The sequence below is a fragment of the Equus przewalskii genome, chromosome 6, assembly GCF_037783145.1.
Source record: "Equus przewalskii isolate Varuska chromosome 6, EquPr2, whole genome shotgun sequence".
Lineage (NCBI taxonomy): Eukaryota > Metazoa > Chordata > Mammalia > Perissodactyla > Equidae > Equus > Equus przewalskii.
In genome coordinates this window covers 46,120,292-46,141,958 of record NC_091836.1, presented here as the reverse complement: position 1 = coordinate 46,141,958, position 21,667 = coordinate 46,120,292, and the positions used below count along the sequence as shown (strand labels likewise).

The 21,667-nt window shown below is 57.8% G+C and overlaps 1 protein-coding gene across 19 annotated transcripts in view; it reads left to right on the top strand.

The window, feature by feature from the left end:
- The window catches only part of NFIX (nuclear factor I X), a 90,929-nt gene that overhangs the window by 32,690 nt on the left and 36,572 nt on the right, over positions 1 to 21,667 (top strand). For 2 of the 19 annotated variants that reach the window (XM_070625340.1, XM_070625339.1), the window contains exon 3: positions 15,045 to 16,124. The exons of the other annotated variants lie outside the window; for them this stretch is intronic. In XM_070625340.1, the coding sequence (XP_070481441.1) occupies positions 15,045 to 15,082 (38 nt within the window). In that variant the 3' untranslated portion in view covers positions 15,083 to 16,124. Of the gene's footprint in view, positions 1 to 15,044; positions 16,125 to 21,667 lie in introns of those variants that run through there. 19 annotated transcript variants of the gene reach the window in all.

Here is a 21,667-nt window from a genome sequence, read left to right as displayed (position 1 = left end):
GCACTGTGATGACGGTTGGAGCATTAAACAAGCACGGGGCCTGCGTGACTGCCCCGGCGGCAGACCCGTGAAGCCGGCCTAGGCCCCTTTGCTGTTACTGTGACTGGGTGCCTGGCTCTGGTGGTGTGGAAGGGTGATGGGGCTCAAGCTGGCCTCAGAGGAGGTGTGACTTCAAAGAGAAGACCAGCAAGGCCCAGACCCAGTCCTTGGGCTTGGTCTCTTTCCGGGATTCCTTGGCCATCTGCTCCTGTCTCCTCTGTCCATAGCATGTCTGCCCAACCCGTCAGGGGTCTCGCTGGCTGCCATGCACAGGGGTCTTGATGGAGTGCTCGCTCTGCTGGCTGAGTTGGAAGCTGTAGCTCGAGGAAGAAAAGAAGCACCCTTGTCTGAGCTTGAGCCGGGGGAGTGCGGGGTGAGAAGAAGCCTGAGCATGGCGACGAGCTGTGTTCCATGCCCACTCGGAGGAAGCAGGGCCGTTCTGCAGCAGGAGGGCTGGGGTCCAGACGTTCAGATGGACTTCCTGAGAATTCACTGTACTTTCTGGCACTGCCAAAGTATGGTCGAATTTCCTTTATTTATGAAATACACGCTTGGTGAACCTAGTGTGAGCAAGGCCCTTCTAAGGAGAGACTCCTGCATGCGGCCACAGGGCTTGAGTGAAGGCCACGCCATGACTTCTAGAAGGTGCTGTCCTGTAGGCGTGACTGTGCCGTGATCCATGCGGGAGGGAGGGAAAGCCCTCAGGGCTCCATCAGAGGAAGCTCCTGGTGGGCTGTGAAGAGGGAGGAGGGGCTGTCTCGGCCGCCTTCTAGTGCTGCTGAGACTTGGGTGCTGAGGAAGGGGCCAGAGAGGGCTGTGCCTGCATGGCCTCCCCCTATTCTGGCGTCCCACAGCAGCTGGGCAGAGAGGCCCAGCTGAGCGGCCCCCTTTCTGCCCAGGGAAGAAGGTGGCTCCCTCCCCACCCCTTTTTCTCTGCCCCGTCGGTCCCACCCCCAGCTCAGGAGCTGCCACGCTTCAGTTATTTTATCCTTCAGTGTCCGATTCAGAAGTCCTTTCAAAGGCCCCAGCCGTGTCAGCGCGGTGCTCGCACAAAAGGCCTCTTTGATTTCTTGTTTGTTTTCATTTGCCAGCGGAGGGGGAGGGGGCAGGAGAGAAAGAGCTTCTGGGTTTTAAAATTTTTATTTGGGTTGCTTCATTCTCAGTGGAGTCAGCTCCCTGGAACTCCTTTCTGAGTTGGGGGCTCGGAGGCGAGGGGCGGCCTTCTGGGAAGAGGGCTGGGGCGGGAAGTGTGGGCTGCCCTCCCCCAAACGAGAGGAGGAGGGGCCGGGTTGAGGATGTAGCGTTGACGCACCTTCAGACGTTCTGTATTAGGCCTGAGGGTGGGACGGGTCAGGGCGGGGCCCTGCAGCTGGGGTCAGCAAAGGGCTGAGGCGCCCGGCACCACAGCCTGTTCCCTGTTAGCCGCATCCCCGGCAGAGGCTGCGGGATTTGAGTGGTCCCGAGCCTTGACTGTGCCCTTCCCCTTGAGCATCCCAGATTCTGCCCTTTCTGTCGTGGCTGGGAGGGGGGTGGGGGTCCTTCTAGCATGCATATTCCTTGGAAGTTCTTAGCATCTTGAAATACAGGCTGGGGTTCTGCACTCTCCATCAGGGAGTGAAGCGGAGGGCTGCGCGGTCTTCCCAGCTGCCTGTGTCCTGCCGGCAGTGGTGCCCACGGGCCGGGGTGAGCCCCTGTCCTCCCAGGCTTCTCTCTCACCCCTACCTCTTGTCTCTCTGTGATGGCTGGCTTGTGAGATGCTGCAGCGTAGGTACCCTCCTGGAGGACCAGGCCCATGGCTCTAGAGGACTTGAGGGCAAGCCAGTGCTGCCGAGGCCCCGACGTGCAGGGAACTGAGACTGAAGGAGACGGGGGGCCACCTGCACCTCGGTTTGGGACGAGAGACACCCAGAGCAGCGCCTGTGGGGGTGCGTCTTGAAGTACACGTGGGTCTGCCACCACAGCCCAGTAATCAGGGCTGCAACCCGCTGGTGTGTGTGTGCCCGTGTGGAGGCCCGATCGCCAGGGCTGGGGAAGAGAGCGCCCAAGAGCCAGACTTGGGCAGGTGGTCACAGGCGTCAGCAACAGGGAAGTGTGCCCACTGGGTGAGGGGGGCTCCGCAGGGCCTGGTTGGCAGACGGGAGGAGGAGGCTGGGGGGCTGAGAGATAGATAAATATAGCTGATGGCATTTCTGATGATAGGTTTTTCTTGGCACTGAGGGCACCGTGGAAAACAGCACGACAAACGCCCGGCCCCACAGGCCGCCGTCGCCATTTTAAGCGTGTTTGAGCCGATGGGTTGTTGGCATTGGAGGAGGGTCCCAGCAGGCAGAGGGGCTGCGAGGAGGTGTGGCTGAGCCGGCCTTTCCCCTCTGTGGCCTATCTAATACCTGAGTTTCTGGCCCTCTGGGGATTTTTTTTTTTTTATATTTTGGGGCTGCCCTTTGTGGGCCTGTCTCCCAAGTGACTTGTCCCCCACCAGCCACCATGGCCTGTCCATCGGTGGGAGCATGTTCTGGCTCTTCTCCTCACTTTTGACGTCTTAATGATGACCTGGCATGCCCCTGCCCCGGGGTTAGGGCCATCATTTGCTGTTATTTGGGGAACATCCAGTAACTTAAAGGGCACCCATTTGTCCAGGCTCCCAACAACTTCTCGTCCCCTGTTGATGGAGGAGGGGGCACACCCTTGGTCTCCGTCCCCTGCTTTAATTCCGGTTTTTCAAAGAAAGCCCAATATAGTCGAGCACCGCGCTGAGTCCTGTCCACGTGTTAACCACCCAAATTCTCACATGGATGCTAGTGTTAAAGCTGTGCTCCCAGCTGTGGGTGGGTGTGCTGGGGACACACAGGGGTCTCCGTGTGTAGTGAGGAATTGGCGAACCAGACCCGGGGACCTGGGAGTCTTCCTGGAAGATGACCTGCCTGAACTGCACCTTGAGAGATGGTGAGGAATTCTCTCGTGGTCGTCAGCTGGCCGAGCCTTTTCAGCCTGCTGGGAGCTGCGTCCTCGCAGTGGCTGAACGAGGCAGGCAGGGCCCAAGTGCAGAGACGTCAAGGCACTTGGCTCCCACGATGAGTTTCCCACAGAAGGACCCCAGGGTCCGGGTCATTGAGCCCCTGGGCTTCCCTCTTCAGGCCTTGCTGTGCCTTGCACTTCACTGAGATTGCTGGCCTTGGTGGAGTCTTGGAGGAGGAAGCGGTAGGGGTCCCCGTGGTCTCAGCAGCTCTCTAGGAGCTGCGACAGAGGGGCCGGAGCCCAGCCTGTGGCTCAGCTCAAGGGCTCCCCCAGCCGCTGAGTATGTGGGGTGGGGACAGAGAGCAGGCACCTGGCTGTCCTGGACACTGGCCTTCCTCGTCGCTGGACCTGAGAGGCAGCATGCGAGCATAGCCGGGCTGGGTCAGCTGGAGCCTCCCCTGCCGCCGCAGCCCCTTGGGCTTCTTGGCGCCCCTGCCTGTAGCTGGGGGAGGGCAGGTAGAGTGTGCAGGACAGGCCAGGCGCAGGACCAGCAGGCTCGGCTGGGTCCCGGCATCCCTGATCCTTGCTCTGTCACGCCCTTTTTCTGGGAGTCTGCTTGGAATCGCAGTTGGAAATAAAAGTGAATGTAATTATCCTAATTAACCAGACGGTCGCTGGGAGTTTGGAATAATCTGCTCTTCGTTACCTTTTATGCTCCTTCACACAGACCCTCACCCTTCCCCCTTTCCTAAAGGTTGTCAGTTTTGGGGCTGTGTATGTCAAAACTCTCCCAGCATGCTGGGCTGCGTTACGGGAGAGGGCAGCTCCCAGCTAGAGATTTTCCTGCTTCTGTGGCACTTATGTTAACCTCTTAACCATGCATATCAGTCCCCGTAGAGTAGCGTTTCCCAACGCCGGCGCTGTTGACTTTTGGGCCAGATCATTCTGTCATGGGACTGTCCTGTGCATGGTAGTGAGGTTATCACCATCTCTGGCCTGGACCCACTGGATGCTGGCTGCAACCCTCCCACCCCAGGTGTGACAACCAAAGCATCTCCAGACATTTCCAAGTGTCCCTGGGGACAGAGTTGCCCCAGCTAAGAACCTCCGGCCTAGAAGAAACAGACGGATTCAGGTGTCATGTCCCCCGCTATCACCTCTTGCCTCTCTCCTCCAGTTGAGGACCTCATTTACCTTTTCTCGAGTGGCGACAGAACCTCTGAGCCCCAGCTGTTCCCCCTGCATGTCCTGTGCTGTTCTCCCCTTTCTGGGCAGCAGGCCCCTGGGCTGAAGCCGTCTGGGGGCTCCTCTGCTGCGTTAGAATCGTGAGCCCGGCTCTGGGTCTCCTCCTGAGCGTCCCTCCCAATACTTTGCATGGTGATCTCTCTGTGCCTGGGCTGCTGATCTGGGCACCGGAACAGGGGATCTGCTACTCAGCTGCCAGGCCTCCATGGTGAGCCCGTGACCCCAGCAGGTCCATCTCATACCGCAAAGAGCAGCAGACACCCGTTTCTGCAACATGGGGTGCAATGAGCAGAAGTGTCACCTGAGCGTCCGCACTCCTGTTTTTAAAGGACGTATTTGATGTTGTTTATATTGCGATAGTAAAACACACTCTGTCAAAAATTCAAACAATGAAGAGATGTAAGAGACAGGCTCCCCAGATCACCCTCCTGCACCAGAGGGAGACTCCCTTCCCCGATCCGTGCAGGTTCTTCTAATTTTTGTCATCAGTTCGTATATCCCAAACTTTTAAATACAGAGATAGCTATTTTAAGAGCAGATGGTACATTTAGACTAATTTAACTGGCTCCTTCAAATGCCACTGTGGTCTTAGCTTTTCCCATACCCTGCCCATTCCACTCATGTCCCCTCACCCCTGGTGCAGAGCCGATGTCCCTGTCCTCTTGTCCCCTGAGGTGACAGTTTCTATCCTTCCAGGGAGCAGAGTGACCAGCAGAGCGTGAGGTGGTGTCTGAGCAGCCAGGATCCTGCTCGGGGGCATTCCTGCTGGCCGTATAACCCAAGGCCTGGCCACCATGGGCGAGGGGGCACTCTGAGGTGAGGGAGGACCGCTGAGAACTGGCCTGCTTGGCTGCGCCCGGCTTGGCCCCGGCCCCTTGCCGCTGGAGCTGGCTTCCTGGCCCTTTCCTGGAGTGGCAGGGTGCCCCTCTGTGTGGCGCCGACCCTCTGCCAACTGGCCTGGCATCCCCAAGGCTTTTCTAGACCCTACAGTCTCCTTCAGGGGCGGCGGCTGCGGCGGCTGCTGCTATTTTCCTTTTTTAAAATGGGGGGTGAAGTGTCCTTCAGCCTTCCAGGATTTAGCCTGTCATAATTCTTTGTGCTGGGCTTAAATATAAGACAGAGAAGAGTGTCCTCTCCAGGCCAGGGGTAGGGACAGGACAGAGCGGAGGGATCTGGAGAGAGCTTTGTGGCTGGGTCTGCTGGTCTAGGGGAGGCTGCCGATGACAGCCGGGAGTAGGGTGACACCTGGTGACTCTTCTGGACCGGGCAGAGTGTGTGGAGAGATCAGGAGATCCTTGGAGGCGGCCTGCAGGAGGCCGGCGAGTGCAGCCCTGGGGAGTGTGTCCTTATTATGCCTGCAGATTATATCCCCATTAGCGCATAATTATTATATAATGGGCGTTATTGCGTAATGGCAGTTATATAACACGGTGGCCCAGAATATGGGGTGGGGGGGGTGTAATAAGCGTATATCCTCTGGCTATAAATAGCCACCAGCCCTGCACTGAATCTGTGGTCACCACAGAGCCACCTTATAAATACCCGGCGCTGGGCTATAAATTTCAGAATGGTGACGTAGGCAGGCATGGTACCTAGTTAGGGGTGGTGGGAGGGACCTACAGCCCCACCCGGCCACATGACATCATTGTTTCCGTAGTAACAGAAACGCTCCCTGGGGGACCAAATGAAGAGAGGCCTTTAAAGAGAGGAGGCAAATGGATAGAAAGCTTGGGGGGTGGGCTGCTGAGCCTGGGGCTGCCCCTGGTGGGGTCCCCTGAGCGGAGGACAGTGTGTGTATGTGTGTGTATGTGTGTGTGTGTGTGTGTGTGTGTGTGAGAGAGTGAGACAGGCCCTCCACCTGCAACTGTTGAACCAGTGCCAGGGCGGGCAACTCCATTTCCTTGCCTCTCCTCTTTAGAAGGTCTCAGGTCCCCTCCCCTGGGTAGCAGGTCATAGGAGACCCAGCCACATGCCAGGGAGAACAGGGAAGCCAAGTGGTTTCTCCCCGTCCTTCCCTCTCCCCAGTGACCTCTCCATGGCTCTGGGGCCGCTTGCAGAAGGGGAGTTGAACGTGAGCACGCCAGAGCCCTGCACCCCAGTCATGTCTTCCCCAGGGCGGGCCCGCTTCCCCTACCAGAGGTTTCAGGCCAATTTCGGCCTTAGTAATATAAGAAATATGTGAGCAGTTTGGCGCGAGTCTCAGAGAGCCTCGTGGAAGTTATGGCACTGGGAGATGGCGCCCAGGAGGAAAGAGGAGCTGAGAAGACTATTTTGGCCCAGGAAGGAGCAGTGGGGTGGGGTGGGGTGTAATCTCTTCGGGTATCTGGGAGTGGGCTTCACATAGGGTGGTGAGGAGCTGCTCTTCACAGCCCTGGGAGTAGAAGGGAAGGTGCTGTTTGTTGGCAGTCGGGGGGCTGAAGCTGGGAGGGAGGGAGGGTGGGTGGCCCGCTCATCCCAGACCCCTCCCAGTTTGCCCAGGAGTTTCCTGGTTTCAGTGCTGAAAGTCCCTTGTCCTAGGAAACCCCTCTGTCCCCTGCAAACCAGGATGCTCGGTCACCCTTGAGCCGTGGTTTTCTGCCCCAGGGAGCATTTGGCAGTGTCAGTAGACACTTGTGGTTGTCACAGCCAGGGGAGGGTGCTGTTAGCATCTAGTGAGTCAAGGCCAGCGCACAGGACAGTTCCTCCACGAGGTGTCATCTGGCCAAAACGTCACCAGTGGCACGGCTGAGGAGCCGTGCCTTGGAGGGCAAGGGCAAGGAGAGCCTGGCGACTCTCCTCAAGATGGCCCTGGCCTCCTCGCTGAATTTCTCGCCGCTCTGGTTTCCTACTTTAATAGGTTACATGTAGGGTTCTGGGGCTGGGGGACCTTCTCTAGGAAATCATGGGGCTTCTGTGGGGTCTTTGCTCCTCTCCAAGCTCAGAGGCCCTTGGCAGCTAGGACAGCGCTGAGAGTAAGCCCCGTCAGGCAGCGTGGCACTTGTGTGGAGCTTTTGCTGGTTATTTAAAAAAATAATAATAATGGAAAAATCATTAAACAGCGATCCCTTATTGCCTACTGACGAGTTTCCAAGAGGAAAAACCTGCCCGCTTCCCCCACCTTCCAGGCCAGCTCTTCCCACGTCGACCTGGGCAGGCCGCTGCTGCCACCGGGCCCACGGGCCCCTGAGGGTGCCAGTCCCAGGGCCGGAACCCTGCCACAAAGGCTTGTTTCCCAGACCCAGCAGCCGGGGAGGACTCTGGCACCCAAAGAATTGTCACAAATGGAGCAGACGAGGTAGCGAAACCTATCCTGGCAGGCGGAGTTTACAGAAAGCCGGGTTCGGAGCGGCCCGCTATCGTTTATAGCTGGTTACGTTTGCACAGCATCCCCAAAAGGTAATCGCGATAGGAGAGCGAACACTTTCCTTTTCACCTCTGGTTAGCGCCTGTTTGGTTTACTACCTGGCTGCAGTTTACTTGGCACCCTCTGGCCCTGGCCACATGCATAGTGTGGCCAACTGGGTCATTGTTTCTGCTGGCCTGGGATGGGGCCTGCAGACGACGGCCAAGATGGCGATGCGGTGGTCTGTTCTGCACCAGGTAGTTGGCCAGAGTAGGCGGGTCCGCTGGGCCTCGGGCTGCCCCCGTGTGTGTCGAGCCCAACTTTTCAGTTTGGACTTAGGATCGAGACAGCTAATGAACATGGATGGTGAGGCAGGGCCCACAGGGCTGCAGGCAAGGCCCTGACTGCTGCGCCAACGGGACTCTGCGGGCGGCAGTGCTGGCTTTGAACACAAAGGCCACTGCTTCACGGAGTAGTAATCCTCAGGGTCCTGCCAGCCCGAGAGAGATGGCCAGACGAGAGGCCCCTGCCCTGAGCACGGGCCAGATTTCTCTCACTCATTTATGGTATCGTGGTTTATGAAATGGGCCCGGCACACAGATCTCTGGGCATAGTTTCAAATACATGCATTTCTTTTAAATTAAACAACACACACACACACATACACACACACAGTGTGTTCAAGCCACTCTGCTGCCCAGGAGTGCTCCCAGCCACGTGGGACAGTAACTAAAGACGATGGTCCTGAAGACACTGTCTAATATTAGATTTTGTAACTCAGAGATTCATTAATATAATTACTCAGATGCCAGCATGGTTTGGCAAGGCCTGTTGGATTGTGTTCCTCTCCGACAAAGCGCTCTGGTGGCACGGACGCCCCCAGGAGCCAGAGCTCCGTTCCCTGGTTTCGGCATGGTGGGCCGAGGTGTGTGTTGGCTTCTTCAGCGCACCCGTCCTGGGAGAGGCTGGGTGTTCTCACAGTGGCAAGTCCTGCCTTTGTGTGTCTTGTCACGACTCTGGAGAGTCTGATGGAAGTGAGCCGTCAGCTGGGTGAGGACCCGTGTGAATGCAAGTTGGACCCGGGCTCAGCTGGGGGCCAGGTAATTTTGCTCCCCTGTTTCTCTTTGTACTTAATTTTGTGGGTTTCTCTTGCTAGGCTGGAATCTTGGGGCTGGGACTATGTTTTCTCTGCCTTTGCATCTGTCTGTCACCCAGCATATAGTTTTATACAACCCCATAAACCTATTTTGAATATTGAATCACCTTTAGGTGGGAAGCAGCTGATGGCCATCCTTGAGATGACACAAAGGCACGAAATGGCATAAAAATCAGAAATGGGGCTGATGAAGGAAGGGAGTGAAGGTAGGGGAGAGTGAGTGCTGTGCTTTCTGAGTGGGCATCACGAGGGGAGAATCCTGACCGATGAGGAGTGGTGGAAGCTTCTGGAAGGCTGGAAGGAATGTGGCAGGCAAGTGAGAAACTGTGGGTTAATGGATTAGAAGGGACTTGGTTTCTCAGAATTTTGTTTTTTTCCCTTTACGGGAATGAGGTGTCAGGAAAATGGCGAAAGAGCAGCCCTCTTCCTGGCCCCCTCCTCCACCCCAGCCCTTGGTAGAGGAGCCCCTGCTCGGTGGGCCACAGGCCACTCAGCCAGCCCCACCCTTGCCCAGGCCCAGGCCTTCCCTCTGCCTCCCCAGCCAGCCCACATCCTCCGTACTCATGGCAGCCGCCCACCCTCGAGGCCTCCAGCTCCCAGTGGAGGATCCCCTCCCGCCCCGGGTGTCCCGCCTGGCCGGCCTAGCCCATGCCCTGCTGCGGCTTGGCAGCGAGCAGCCTCGGGCCCTGGCCTCCAGGCTTGTTTGTCTTTTGCTTGAAGGCTCCCCGGAAGCCCTAGCCTCCAGGCTCCTCGTGTGACACCCAGGCAGACCCAGACAGTGGCTGCCCTCCCTGCCCTCTCTCTCCTCCTGGGAGCCTCTGGCCTGGCCTCCAGGGCTGGAGATGGCTGCCTCCCCCAGCTGGTCCCTAGGCTCCCGGCTCTGGTGGCTGGATTTGGTCCTTAACAATGAATTATTAAAGGAATGCGAACAGTGCACTTCTCACACACTCGCACGCACAGCCGCTTCTTTGGGCCGACCCCAAAGCCTGTCCCGCCGCTGCTGCCCCTCACTTGTCTCAGACCTTAGAGTCGGTCCCATCGCTGTTCCAGTGAGTTCCCAGCTCTCCCCTCTCCACCTTCAGACTCTCCAGCCAGCCACTTCCTCTCTGGGCTTGAATCGCTTTCCTTAGACCCCAAGTGCCTGTCCTTGACTTTCTCTGGCCCCCACTTTCCCCTCCAAAGTCCGCAGTGCCCAGTCTTGGGGCTGTGCGTGCTGCGGTGTGACAGTGGTTCGAGGGATCGCCCCCTGCCTGCTCTGTGTCGCTTGGCCGGGAGTCCACTTGAGTGTGGCTGTTCCCGAGGCGGAGGCCTGCCTGGCTGACACGGGCTCACTGGGCCCGCAGAGCTGTGTTCTTCTGTGACGAGGGGAGAGAGTCACACGGGGATAGTCTGTCATTATCCACTGGTTTAAAAATGTTACTTTTCGGATTACAAAGCCAGTACATGTTCATCATAAAAATACCAAATAAGCACAAAGTCTAGAGGAGTAAATAAAAATTATCAAAATTCTATCACTCAAATAACCGCTATGAACCTTTTGTTGCATTTTTTATACCTATTCATGCATACATTTTATTTTTAAAAAATTGGAGTTTATAATATAAATGCTTTTGGGTGCTGCTTTTAAAATATAACACCCTTGTGTAGTCTACCACATCATGGTTTTTCAAAAACTAATTTTTGGGGCCTGGCCCCGTGGCCGAGTGGTTAAGTTCGCATGCTCTGCTGCGGGCGGCCCAGTGTTTCGTTGGTTCGAATCCTGGGCACGGACATGGCACTGCTCATCAGGCCACGCTGAGGTGGCGTCCCACATGCCACAACTAGAAGGCCCCACAACAAAGAATATACAACTATGTACCGGGGGGCTTTTGGGAGAAAAAGGAAAAAAATAAAATCTTTAAAAAAACCAAAAAACAAAAAACTAATTTTTGGTGGTTTAGCATCTTTCCTTATTAGCTGTATTGCCCTTAATTCCTGACATTTTAATTTTTATTTCTTTATTTTTTTGGTGAGGAAAATTTGCCCTGAGCTAACATCTATGCCAGTCGTCCTGTATTTTGTATGTGGGTCAGTGCTACAGCACGGCTTGATGAGCGGTGTGTAGGTCTGCCCCTGGGATCCGAACCCACAAACCTGGGGCCACTGAAGCAGAGCCCGCAAACTTAATCACCACGCCACTGGGCTGGCCTCCCTTGACATTTTTAATGACTTCTATCCCCTTTTCATTTTGGAAATGAGAAATTATGTGATAGGTGCTTATTGAAAAAAAAAATACAAGCGTGCTTTTAAATGGTTGCATGAGACGTCGGCATGCCAGAGTTGATATAATCCCTGGTCTGTGGAGGCCTTAAATTGTAGATTCTGCTGGGACGGACATCCTGGTGCATTTTAAGCTTTGTAGCTCTGTTTGTGAACTTCAGACAAGGCTCCCTAGCAGGTGAACTACCAGGCCGTGGGTATAGACTCTTCTGAAGACTCTGTGTGTGTATTGTTAAATTGCGGTCTGGAAATTCGATGCCTGCAGATGGCACCTGAGGGTCCCTCTCACCACATCCCCAGCTGTACCCTGTGCTGCCACCCCTAGTGCCAGCACTGAGGTGCAAGCCCATGGTGGCCACTGGCACGTGCTCCCGGAGTTCCTAAGGAAGCAGCTGTTGTCGACCCCCGAGGCCGGCCCCGCCATCTGCTGCCAGGACCCTGGGCCTGTCTGGCAAGGTGCGGGTCCTCCTGTGAGTGGAGGGGAGGCTAAGAGAGGGTGAGCCCCTCCCTCCAGGCTGCAAACTCTGTCTTCAGACAGACACACACACACACACACACACACACCCTGTGCCCCAGAGATGGCATCCCCCACAGCCTGGCACACACAGCCTCTTGTGTCCTTCCCCAGGGCCAGGGCTATCTCCTCCCCAAGTTCCTAGGCATGTGTGTGTGAGCGTGCGCTCCCTGGGCTCAGTCCCCAGTGGTTCCTGCTGTGTGCCCTCGCGTCTGCATGTGCACACACGTGTGTTCATTCGCCCTGAACCCGGGCCTTCTGTCACTTTCTCCATCTCCTTGGCCCATCAGTGCTGCAGTGTCTCGGGCCTCTGGCTCCCCTTCTTCCCCACCCCTTCTCCTCGATGCCCCCTCTTTCCAGAACTGGACTGCCCCCAGGCGCTGTGAGGGGGAGGCCCACGGGGAGGCCTGTGAGGCATGGCACGGGAGGCGGTTGTGCAGGACCAGGAGAGCCGACCTTCGTCCCACCTCTTCTGGCGGCAGTGCCAGGCGCCCAGGGCCTAGGGGGCCCGTGGCCGGACCATCATGGGTGGCACATGTGTTTATGAAGCTTGGTCCGTTCTTTTCCTCGACAGATTTTTCAGTACATGTTACCCTGTGAGTGTCTCTGCGTGTGTGTCAGAGTGTCAGGAGCTGGGTGTCTGTGGACGAGTGTGGGTTGGGTGCGTGTGTAAAGTCAGTTCGAATCCCCCCCAAGGACTTAAGAGGGAACTGTGAGGTTCACAATTGTTGCTCCCACGAAGACAGAGAAGGCCAGGGAGAGTGCGGTTACCTGTTCTCGGTCACACAGTGAGTACCCAGGCCTCCCAGGGGAACAGCTGGCCACATTGCAGGCCCTGAGCCTCTTCAGCCGGAGCGAGTGTTCACGTCAGCCGTGTACACACTTGCTGCGAAGTGTCAGGCCCTTCCTGCCCGCTCAGCAGCTGAGTAGCTCCTTTCTGGGGCTCTTTGTGAACCTGCCTCGCTATTAATCTACCTGTTAGTAAGAGAGATTACAATTGCCATAATTACAGGGCGCTGTGGCTCCACCGTCAGGAGCAGGGCTGAGCGAGCAGCGAGGGGTGGGGGGAGCCCAGCCCCAAGGAAGCTGCTATTAAAAGCCCCTTGTTTTGGTATGGTGCAGGGACAACAGCCCTTCCCGAGGGCTGGGCAGCCCTGGGGGGGCAGGCCAGGGTCCTACTATGGGCTCTACTGTGACACAATAGGTCAGCAGGGCTGAGCATGGGGAGGGCGGGGGAGGCTCCGTCACGCTGACCTCACGGGCCCCATGCTGAAGGAATGGGCCTTCGCAGGCACAGAATGGAGGATACGTGGTGGCACTTGCCAGGGTGGGATAGTGGCTCTCTTCTGAGGCGGCTGCGCAGCCACCAGCCCCAGTTGATTTGTGGGGACAAATATAAGCACCTGGTCTGTGCCCGTGCTAGCCCAGAGCTGCGTGTGCTGTGCTCCAAGAAGGGGACACGTTGATCACAGCGCACACGGCTTCTCAGTGGGGCCATTCTGCCTCCAGGGGGCTTCTGGCCACATCCGGAGATGGTTTCAGTTGTCACTGCTGGCATCTATCTGGTGGGCTAAGGCCAGAGATGCTGCTAACTGTCATGCAACGAACAGGACGGCCCCCCACGGCAGAGAATGATCCTGCACCCAGGTCAGGGGTGTCACAGTGGGGCACCCTGACTGTAGCACTCCCTGACTGTGGCGATGGACAGGTCGGGCCAGAGGAGGGCCCTGAGGACTCTCTGGTGCTCTGTCCACAGAGCTCAGCCCAGGGGGCTCGGCAGGTCTGTCGCCACGGAGGTAGGAGAGAGCAGGCAGCCCAGTCCGCCAGCCCCAGCGTGTTGACCCTGCGGCGGGTAACAGGGGACCACAGGCTGGGGACACTCCCATCTGTTCCTCTCCTTTTTCTGGCAGGCCTTTCCCTCCTTCGGCAGCAAGGACCCATATTGGGGCACCTGCCCTTGCCCCCGCCCATGTCCTCACTGCCCACCCACCAAGGCACCTGGGAGTGAGGGGCTCAGACCCTCACCCTCAGCTGGAGCCTCAGAGCCTCTCTGGGTGGGAGGAGTTGGGAGGACGCTGTGCAGGGGTGGAAGGGCTTGTCCCTTCCCACTGCCATCCTGCAGGGACGCTGGCCACACTCTGGCTTCTCCAGAAGGCACACCTGGCCGGGCTTCTGCTCTGAGGCCTCCCCAGGAGACCTGGGTTTGCCCTTTTCTGGATGGGCACAGGAAACCTTCCTCCACCATCCATTCCTGTCCACGAAAGGGGCACCGCTGTGTGCAGGGCACGGCTGCCCCTCTTCCCCTTTTGTTTCCAGCTTTGGCCCCTCCGAGGTACGGCTTGGCAGAGAGGACAGGAGCATCTAAGAGAAGGCACTGTGGGGAGTGGCCTGCAGCCCGTGAGGTGGGCACGCACTGGGTCTGGCGGGGTCTTAGGATCTGCGTGCTGCCTTTGAGCTGGCTGCGGGCAGGGTGGCTCCGCATGCCCTCCCAGCCTGCAGGCCGCTGCGTCTCTGTTTCCACAGACAAAGCGCCGAGGTTTTCGGCTGTTGTGAATTCCGTGTTTCATACCGAGTCCCTAATAGTGGAATCGCTTTGCCTTTTCCCCCCTCTTTCTGCCTTGACAGCTGCAACCTTATAATTTTACCTCCGCCTGCCTCACAAGCTCCTTTTCTTCCCTCTCCCCTTCCTGGGGTTTTTGCTGCTCATCGCTGGGAACCCCCTTCAGGAGGGATCGCTCCTGACAAGAGGGGAGGAGCTTCCTGTCAAACATTGGGAGTTGATGTTTTGTTTGGTAAATGTCTGTACATAGGCTGTGGGGCGGTGATTCCGTGGGTCCCTGTGCACACCAGCGCCTTTTTGTGTCTGTGCACGTCTCTGCGCTTGTGAATGTCAGGAGCGGAGAGAGGGAGAAGGAGGAGAATGGAGGGGGAAAGGAGAAGGATGGCTTTTGGGAGCCCTGGGATGGTTCTCTTCCTTCTAGGACGTTGTCTTGACCTAAATCACAGGTCCTGATCAGGAGAGGGCCCAAGGCCCAGACCCTTTAAGGGCCAAGGAGAAGATCAGAAAAGAAGCCCCCATGTGTGCCCCCGTGCTCTGGGCTGGCTGTTCAGAGGGTTGCGGTGGGATGGTGGCCTCCACTGAGGCCTCCAGTGGTCCCTGACCTCAAAGGCCAAGCATCCAGGACCCTGAGGCACTGAGAGGCAGTCGTGGAGGAAGTCTTCCTCCTGCCCAGCATCGACCCATGGCCTCAGATTCTCAGGAGCGTCGGCGCTCTCCCACTGATGTATGGGAGCCTGTGTGCCCTGGACACGAGGCCGTCTCCTAGGCAGCACAGTCTGCAAGGCCACTCCCTGATTTTTTTTGTTTTTTTTTTTAAGTAAGACTTCTTCTTGCCTTAGATTGGCCCGTTTTTAAACTTCAGGTGGCTTACCTATCCCAGGATTTGACTTACAGCAAACTCACTGAAAACCATGCTGTACTTGACTTTATAAACTCCGCCACATCCGTTTTCCCGCCATCAGCCTTCCAGACCGCGGAATGCTCTGTCTTTCAGCTGCTGCTCAGCCGACACCCTCCCCGAATCCATTTTGAGTTGCTCTTCCGCGGCCCCGTCAGAAAATGTCGGCTCCGACTACACCATGCTCGCGAACAAAGGTGCAGAACGATTTTGGCTGCTTCGTCCAGGAAATAAATTCCTCTCCGGTGCCAGAAACCATTGAGTGGTGCCATGTGTTGAGCTCCGGGGCCCAGCGCCGTGGGCAGGGCCGTTGCTGGGCGCGAGGAGGGTGGAAGCGTGGGATCGGGCCGGTCGGGGGATGAGAGACTTGCTTCCCACACAGCCCACGGGCTGTGGTCAGGGACCCGAGAACTTGCCACTCGGCTTTTTCTCCCAGGCCTTCTTTCCATCTGCAGTTGCCTGTAGTCTGATTGGTCCCCGGACCCACGGCAGGCAGTCTCCTTCTCTCTGCCCCGAGGGGTCCCAGCTCTTTCTTTCCACACCCTTGCCCAGGTCCTCTTGCTCCATCTGCCTGTAATGGTTGGTTTCCCCAGGTCTGCCCAGTCTTCTCTTCTGCGCTCTCGCTTGTAATCGGTGACGCTACTTGTCAGTGACACTGGACCCCATCTCACTTAAGCCCACGACAGTCTGATGAACTAGGTGCTGATGTCATCCTCGATTATGCCTGGGAGCCTGGAAGGCTGGAAGGTGGACAGGAGAACCTTTCGGAGGCCATGCAGTAGGGAGCGGCAGCCAGGGCCTGTCCCCTCCAAGCACGCCTGCCCTGCACTGCTGGTGTCCCTGGCTTATCTCAGGTCTGATTTCTCCAAACTCTCCTCTCCAGCTCCCGGGCTAACATCCAGTTGACACCTCACTCTGTGTCCATAAGGGGCCTCAACGCTCCCCCGGCTCCCCTCTTTTCTTTCCATTCCATCCCTTGTCTCAGTTGGGGGTGTCCCCAGCTACCCAAGCTCCTGAGCCCTCACAACCAAACGAATGTGGCCCTGTGGTGGCTCCGAAGCATCCCTGCCTCTTCACCACTACTGTAATTTTCTGGACGTAGCTGCTCCTCCTCTCTTCCAGATTTGTTTTCTATTGGGATATAATTCACATAATAAAATTCTTTGCTTTAAATTGTACAGTTCAGTGGCATTTAGTGCATTCACAGTGTTCTGTAACCATCACCACTATCTAATTCCAGAACAGTCTATCACCCCCCAAAAAACCCCATACCTATTAGCAGTTTGTCTCAATTCCTCCTCCTTCCTACCAGCTCCTGCCAACCACTGATCTGCATGTGTCCCTCTGCACTTGCCTGTTCTGGACATTTCCTGTCAATGGAATCACACAATCTGTGGCCTTCTATGACCGGCTTCCTTTGCTGAGCGTGATGTTTTCAAGGTTCATCCACAGTGTAGCCTGTATCAGAGCTTCCTTCATTTTTATGGCTGAATTGTATTCCACTGGATGGATGGACCATTTTGTGTTTATCTGTTCTTCTGTTGATGGACATTTGGGTTGTCTCCACTTTTTGGCGATTGTAAGCAGTGCTGCAGTGCAGATTTGTGTACAAGTGTGCATGTGGACATATGTTTTTGATTCTCTTGACTATAAACCTAGGAAGGGAATTGCTCTCTCCTGGCGTTTTGTAACCACCTTCATCACATGGGCAGCTGGTCCCACCATCTCCCAGAGGCGCCCTCTTCTTAGGTGGGCCCCCAGGACCCCTCACTGGCGGGCGTCTGCTGGCCATTCCAGCACTACCCTCCCCGCTCCCCGGGCACTGTGTTCTGGCAGCCACTCTCTGCAGGCCCTGTGTGTGTGTGCCGTCCTGCACCTCTTGGCTTCTGATCACGTTTCTCTCCGTCTGCCTTTCTCGTTCCCCCTTTGTCCGAACGCCTCTATCTTTCACACCCTACCCAGCTGTCACCCTCCTTGGTGCTGGCTTCTCCCACCTCACTTCTCACCCCCAGAGCCCACCCCTCCTTTGCTTAGGGGCCCTGTGTTGTGTCCCTGATGCACTCAGCTTCCAGCTGTGGGGGTGTTGCCCAGGGCAGCCTCTCTGCTTCTGGATTTGAGGGCGTCTAGTAGGTAGTAGGTGCTTAACAAACATGTGGAATTAATGTGAAGGCACCATCTGCACTTTCCCTGCATGTTACAGATCTGCACGTGACTTCCCCGCTGCAGATGTACAGTGCACATACATGCATAGTGTGCCTCCCACGCCCTCTGGGCCCCCGGGCTGTTGGCATCCTTGCGTTCTCTTCTCCGTGGCCCCATGGGAGCAATTAAAGGAGGGCTGCAGGACAGGATGATTCCGAGGGAGCCCCGCCCCCTTTACCCCAGGTGGGTGAAGAGCAGGTCACCGTGCCTGGTTTCATGCTCTTCTTCTCTGCTTGTCCTCTGAGCACAGACCTGGTGGCTCTCCTGCTGTCCAGATCAGCCCCTCCGGAAGTGGCCTCCGAGCTGCCTCCAGGGCCCAGCATTGTTGACCATGAACGTGGGCTGGCCTCGCTTCAGAACCTTCCCCAGGCCAGGGAAGGGGCAAGCAGAGCAGCTGCCCTGGGCTGGGGTGGGTGCCGTGCCTCAGATCCCACTGCAGAACGTGGGGCTGAGGTGGTCCTGCCAGGTGTTTGGGCTGCTGCCCGACCCCATGCCAGCTCCCCAAGAGTCACCCAGCTCTAGGCTCAGGTGCATGCAGCGCCACCCAGCCACCCCACCGCAGGCCCAGGGAGGAGCAGGGGACAGAGATGGAGAGAGAAGGGGAGCAGACGCTTTCTGCACTTGAGGGAATCCTTACCAGTCTGTGGTCTGGTGAGGCCACCCTTCACCTTGTCTTCCCCTCCCGCGGGGGCCTGCCCCTGCCTTCCCGAGCTGGGGGTCCAGCTTTGGTCAGCCAGCGCTGTATCTCTCCTACACCCAGACCAGTGAGCCTGATTTTCTCCAAGCTTGGGCAGTGGCCCCCCTCCTGGCGACCCGCCGCCTTCCTCTGCTCAGCGCAGCCCTCCCCTTCCTCCTTCCTCAGCCCTCTCCTCTCCCTGGGCCTCTTCCCCACGTGGCTCATTACAACTCCAGTTGTTCAGGTCTTGACCTCAAGAGCCTTCCCTATTGACCCCTGACCAGCGATACTAATCTGTGTCAACAGGCCCCAGGGGTTACAGAAACACAACCCGAGCTGCCGCCTCAGCAGGTGCTGGGGGGGCGGGGCGGCTCCTGGGAGCCCAGGGTTGGCTGAGGAGCTCCTGGCGCCGCCCCCTCCCCACGCGCCCGCCCTCCCGCTCCCCCTTTTCGCTCGCTCGCTGGGCTTCTCTTCTTCCTCTGCAGACCTCCTCCTGCCCACTGCCCCTCCTGCCCGCAGCCACTTCCCTTCTGTCTGTCTGTCCTTTGCTCTCGCTCTGCCTGTAGGATTTGGGACCAAGTGCCCCCTTGCGTCCAGATGGTGCCGCCCTTGGATCCCCCATCTGCACTGCCTCCCTCTCCTCTCTCCTCCTCCCTTCTGCAGTCCCAGTCAGGATCCTCCCCTCGGCCAGTGGTTCTCACCCCGAGCAGAGCCTGCGGCAAGGTTCCCTGGAGGGCTTGATGCAGCACAGATCCCTGGGCCTGCCCCAGAGGGCATCTGCATTTCCAACTAGTTTCCAGAGGCTGCTGGTCTTCTAGGCTGCCCCCTAGCCTCTGCCAGCTGTCGCTGCATCTGCACTTTGTCCCCAGGGGTGGGGCCATCCCTGGGAGGCTGACCTGGCCACCACTGAGATGGGAGCCAGTCCTGGTGGGGCATGAACCCCCCCCCCCCCCGCCGCCCAGTGATCTCTGTATTCCGAGAGCACAGGGGTGGGTCACCTAAAGCTGGCCTGGTGATGACGTAGGGGCTGCCAGGCGGGGTTGTTGGGGTCAGCAAGAGAGCGGCCTGCCTCCCCTGGCCCTGACTCTGCTGAGGACCATGTCAGAGTAAGGGGGTCACTCTCCTGACTTACACAAGACGATCTGGGTGCTCTCAGAGAAACAGTTGTGTGTCACACGTGTCCCCTTTCTTGGGATGAACCTATAGTTCTGCTTATAACATCCTCTTAACCCTACCCACTGAGTGAATAGGAGACTGTCTCGGCCCAGCCTCAGCTGCTCTGCTGCTGGGGGCAGCCCCCGCCCCATTCACGCATGCGCACCAGAGGAGGCAGTGCTGGGCGCAGGGATGGGGACCACGTTCCCTGCCTGGCCCGGCCCCCACCCCGGAAGTCTGTGTGTTCCCATGTTGCCCTCCTCCTGCTCACAGGAAGATGGAAACCCCAAGAGAAACCCCACAGTCCTAGAGTCGCCTACCTTTTCCTCCGTCCACATTCAGAGCTGCCGCTACTGCCTCTGGTCGCCCATCCTAAGACATTCTCTCTTTCCCTGAGGGCCACAGCCACAGGCTGCCCCTACAACTGGCTGCACACATGCCTGGCAGTGGTGGTGGTGGTGGCCTGGGGAAGGTGCTGAGCATGGCACTTGGGTGGGACTCCAGCAGGAGGGACTGCCACAGGCCTGGTGTGCTTGGGTGGGCTTGACAGTGCTTGCTGGCTGTGGAGACGCTGGTGGGCCCAGGAAACCCAGCTGGGGGTCAGGCTGGTTGGCGGGCACCCCTGGGTGCTCCCTGCCTTCCATGCATGCTCTGCTTCTCTCCTGACTCTCTGCTCTGTCCCAATCCCCCAGACCCCTCCTTTGCTTCTTCCTCTTGGCTGTGGCTCCCTGGCAAGGCTGGGAAGCAATAGACAAACTCTTCAAAAAAATTTTTTTAAGTTTCCCAAACTTTTCCAGATGCCAAGATGGGGCCGGAGAAACCCTGCAACTGCAGAGCAGGGAGAGGGAGGGAACATGTTCTAAGGCCTTCCCCCGTTCCCCTTGGTGGAAGGAGAACAGCTCATGGGGCAGGGTGACTCCGACAGCCCACCTGGAGGTGAAAGAACCCCTTCGCCATCCCGCCATCCTCGCTCCAAAAACCCGTCAGTGTAGGGAGGCAGAGTCAGAGGAGGATGTCAGCGGGGCTCCTAGGAACTGCAGAGTCACGCTGCAAAGGAAGTGACTTCTGGGGTTCAGGAGGGGGAATTTGGGACAGCGCATCCCCCAAGCCGAGGGAGGTCAGGAGCTGAGAAAGGGGGGACCCCAGCCCCAAAGGCGCCCTCCCCTGGAGTCTGGGGCCTCATGTGAGAACTCACCACTGCTCGGGCAAGGAGTGGGGGCAGCATGTGGGGACAGTGCAGGCACCACCACCCTCCCCCCAGTTGGACCCCCAAGGGGTGCGGCCCCCACCTCTGCTGTTCTGTCCATCCACTCCCTGGACACTTCCTAAAACAAAGGCCTCTTTGTGGTCCTGGCCCACTGGCCCGCTGCCAGCCGCATTCTTTGCGTGTTTCCTGAGCGCAGATCCCTCAGCTCCTCCCCCACCGGCCAAACTCCTGGGGTTCAGAGCAGTCCCCTCTCTGCTGCCCTGTCCAGGTCCTCCTGCAGCCCCATCCCTCCTGTCAGTGACCTGGGCTGCAAAGGAGAGCCCTAGGAGCTTGGCCCCTGGGCCTGCACAGCCGTCGGGGGCAAGAGGAGCTTCCATCCATTGAGCCACTGGCTGATCTTAGTTTCTCATCTGTACCAACAGGGAAGATAACAGCCACCCCAGGGCGCTGTCAGGCAGCTTAACGGTTTCCCAAACACCCAGCTCTGGCCTGCCACCCAGGGGAGGCGCCGTTCAACTCCAGCTCCCCTTCTGCACTGCACCCCGGGGCTGGGGGTGGCCTCAGTGGACGGCTGAGGAGCTCGGAGAGTCTCCCGAGCCTTGAGTGGGACACTTTCCTGCAGGCCTGTAGGGGACCCAGAGCCTAAGGCCTCCTCCTGGGCGCACTGGGGCAGCACCCCAGGGGGTCCTTCCCCTCCCAAGGGATGGAGCTGAGTCCTTAGCAGGTGGCCTGCCAGTTTCAGGCCTGATCCCACTCCCTGTGCCCCTTGTCCCTCCTGGCGCCCGCCTTGGTCTGTAACCGCATTGGGGTGCTGTGTTTGGGTTAGACATGGGGTAGGGGGTTAGAGCCTGGAAAATGGAGGGGCCTGATTAGCGTGAGGGCGGGTAGCCCCAGGGAGGGACTGCCGGCTTTTGGAGTAGAAAACTTTGGAAAGTCGGCAGATACACACCCCGTCACTTCCAGTCACTCACGGTCACACACGGTCCTAATGAACTCCTAGATTCTAGATTGCTGCGCTGGGTTTCCCCCCTCTCGTTAAAAAATGTTCATAATTTGGAAAGAAAAGGAGCTTTTTACAAGCTGGCGGCTCTGGGGAACTTTCCGTCGGTTCTTTCTGGCCTCGTGATGGGTGGGGCCCACTTTTCCCTTCCCTGTCTCTCCAGCTCTCCTAATGATCCCCCCTCCCCAGGCCTGCCAAACACACACACCCTTTAGGAGACCTCCGGCCAGCTGTCACCCCAAGAAAGCTGCAGGAAGGCCACGGACCTGTCTGTGCCCTCCTGGGCACCAGCCGAGCCGGCACAACACCCCTGTCCCTGCTCCCTGCCCTCAGAGGTCACCATCACAGGTCTAGAGTCCTCAGGCAGCAGCGTATCCCGGAATGGAGCCGACCCAGGCCTGGTGGCCTGCCTGCCCTCCCCCAAGGGCTCGCCTCACTCTCCTGCTGAGTGAGGGTCCCCTGAGTCCTCCGGGAGTCCA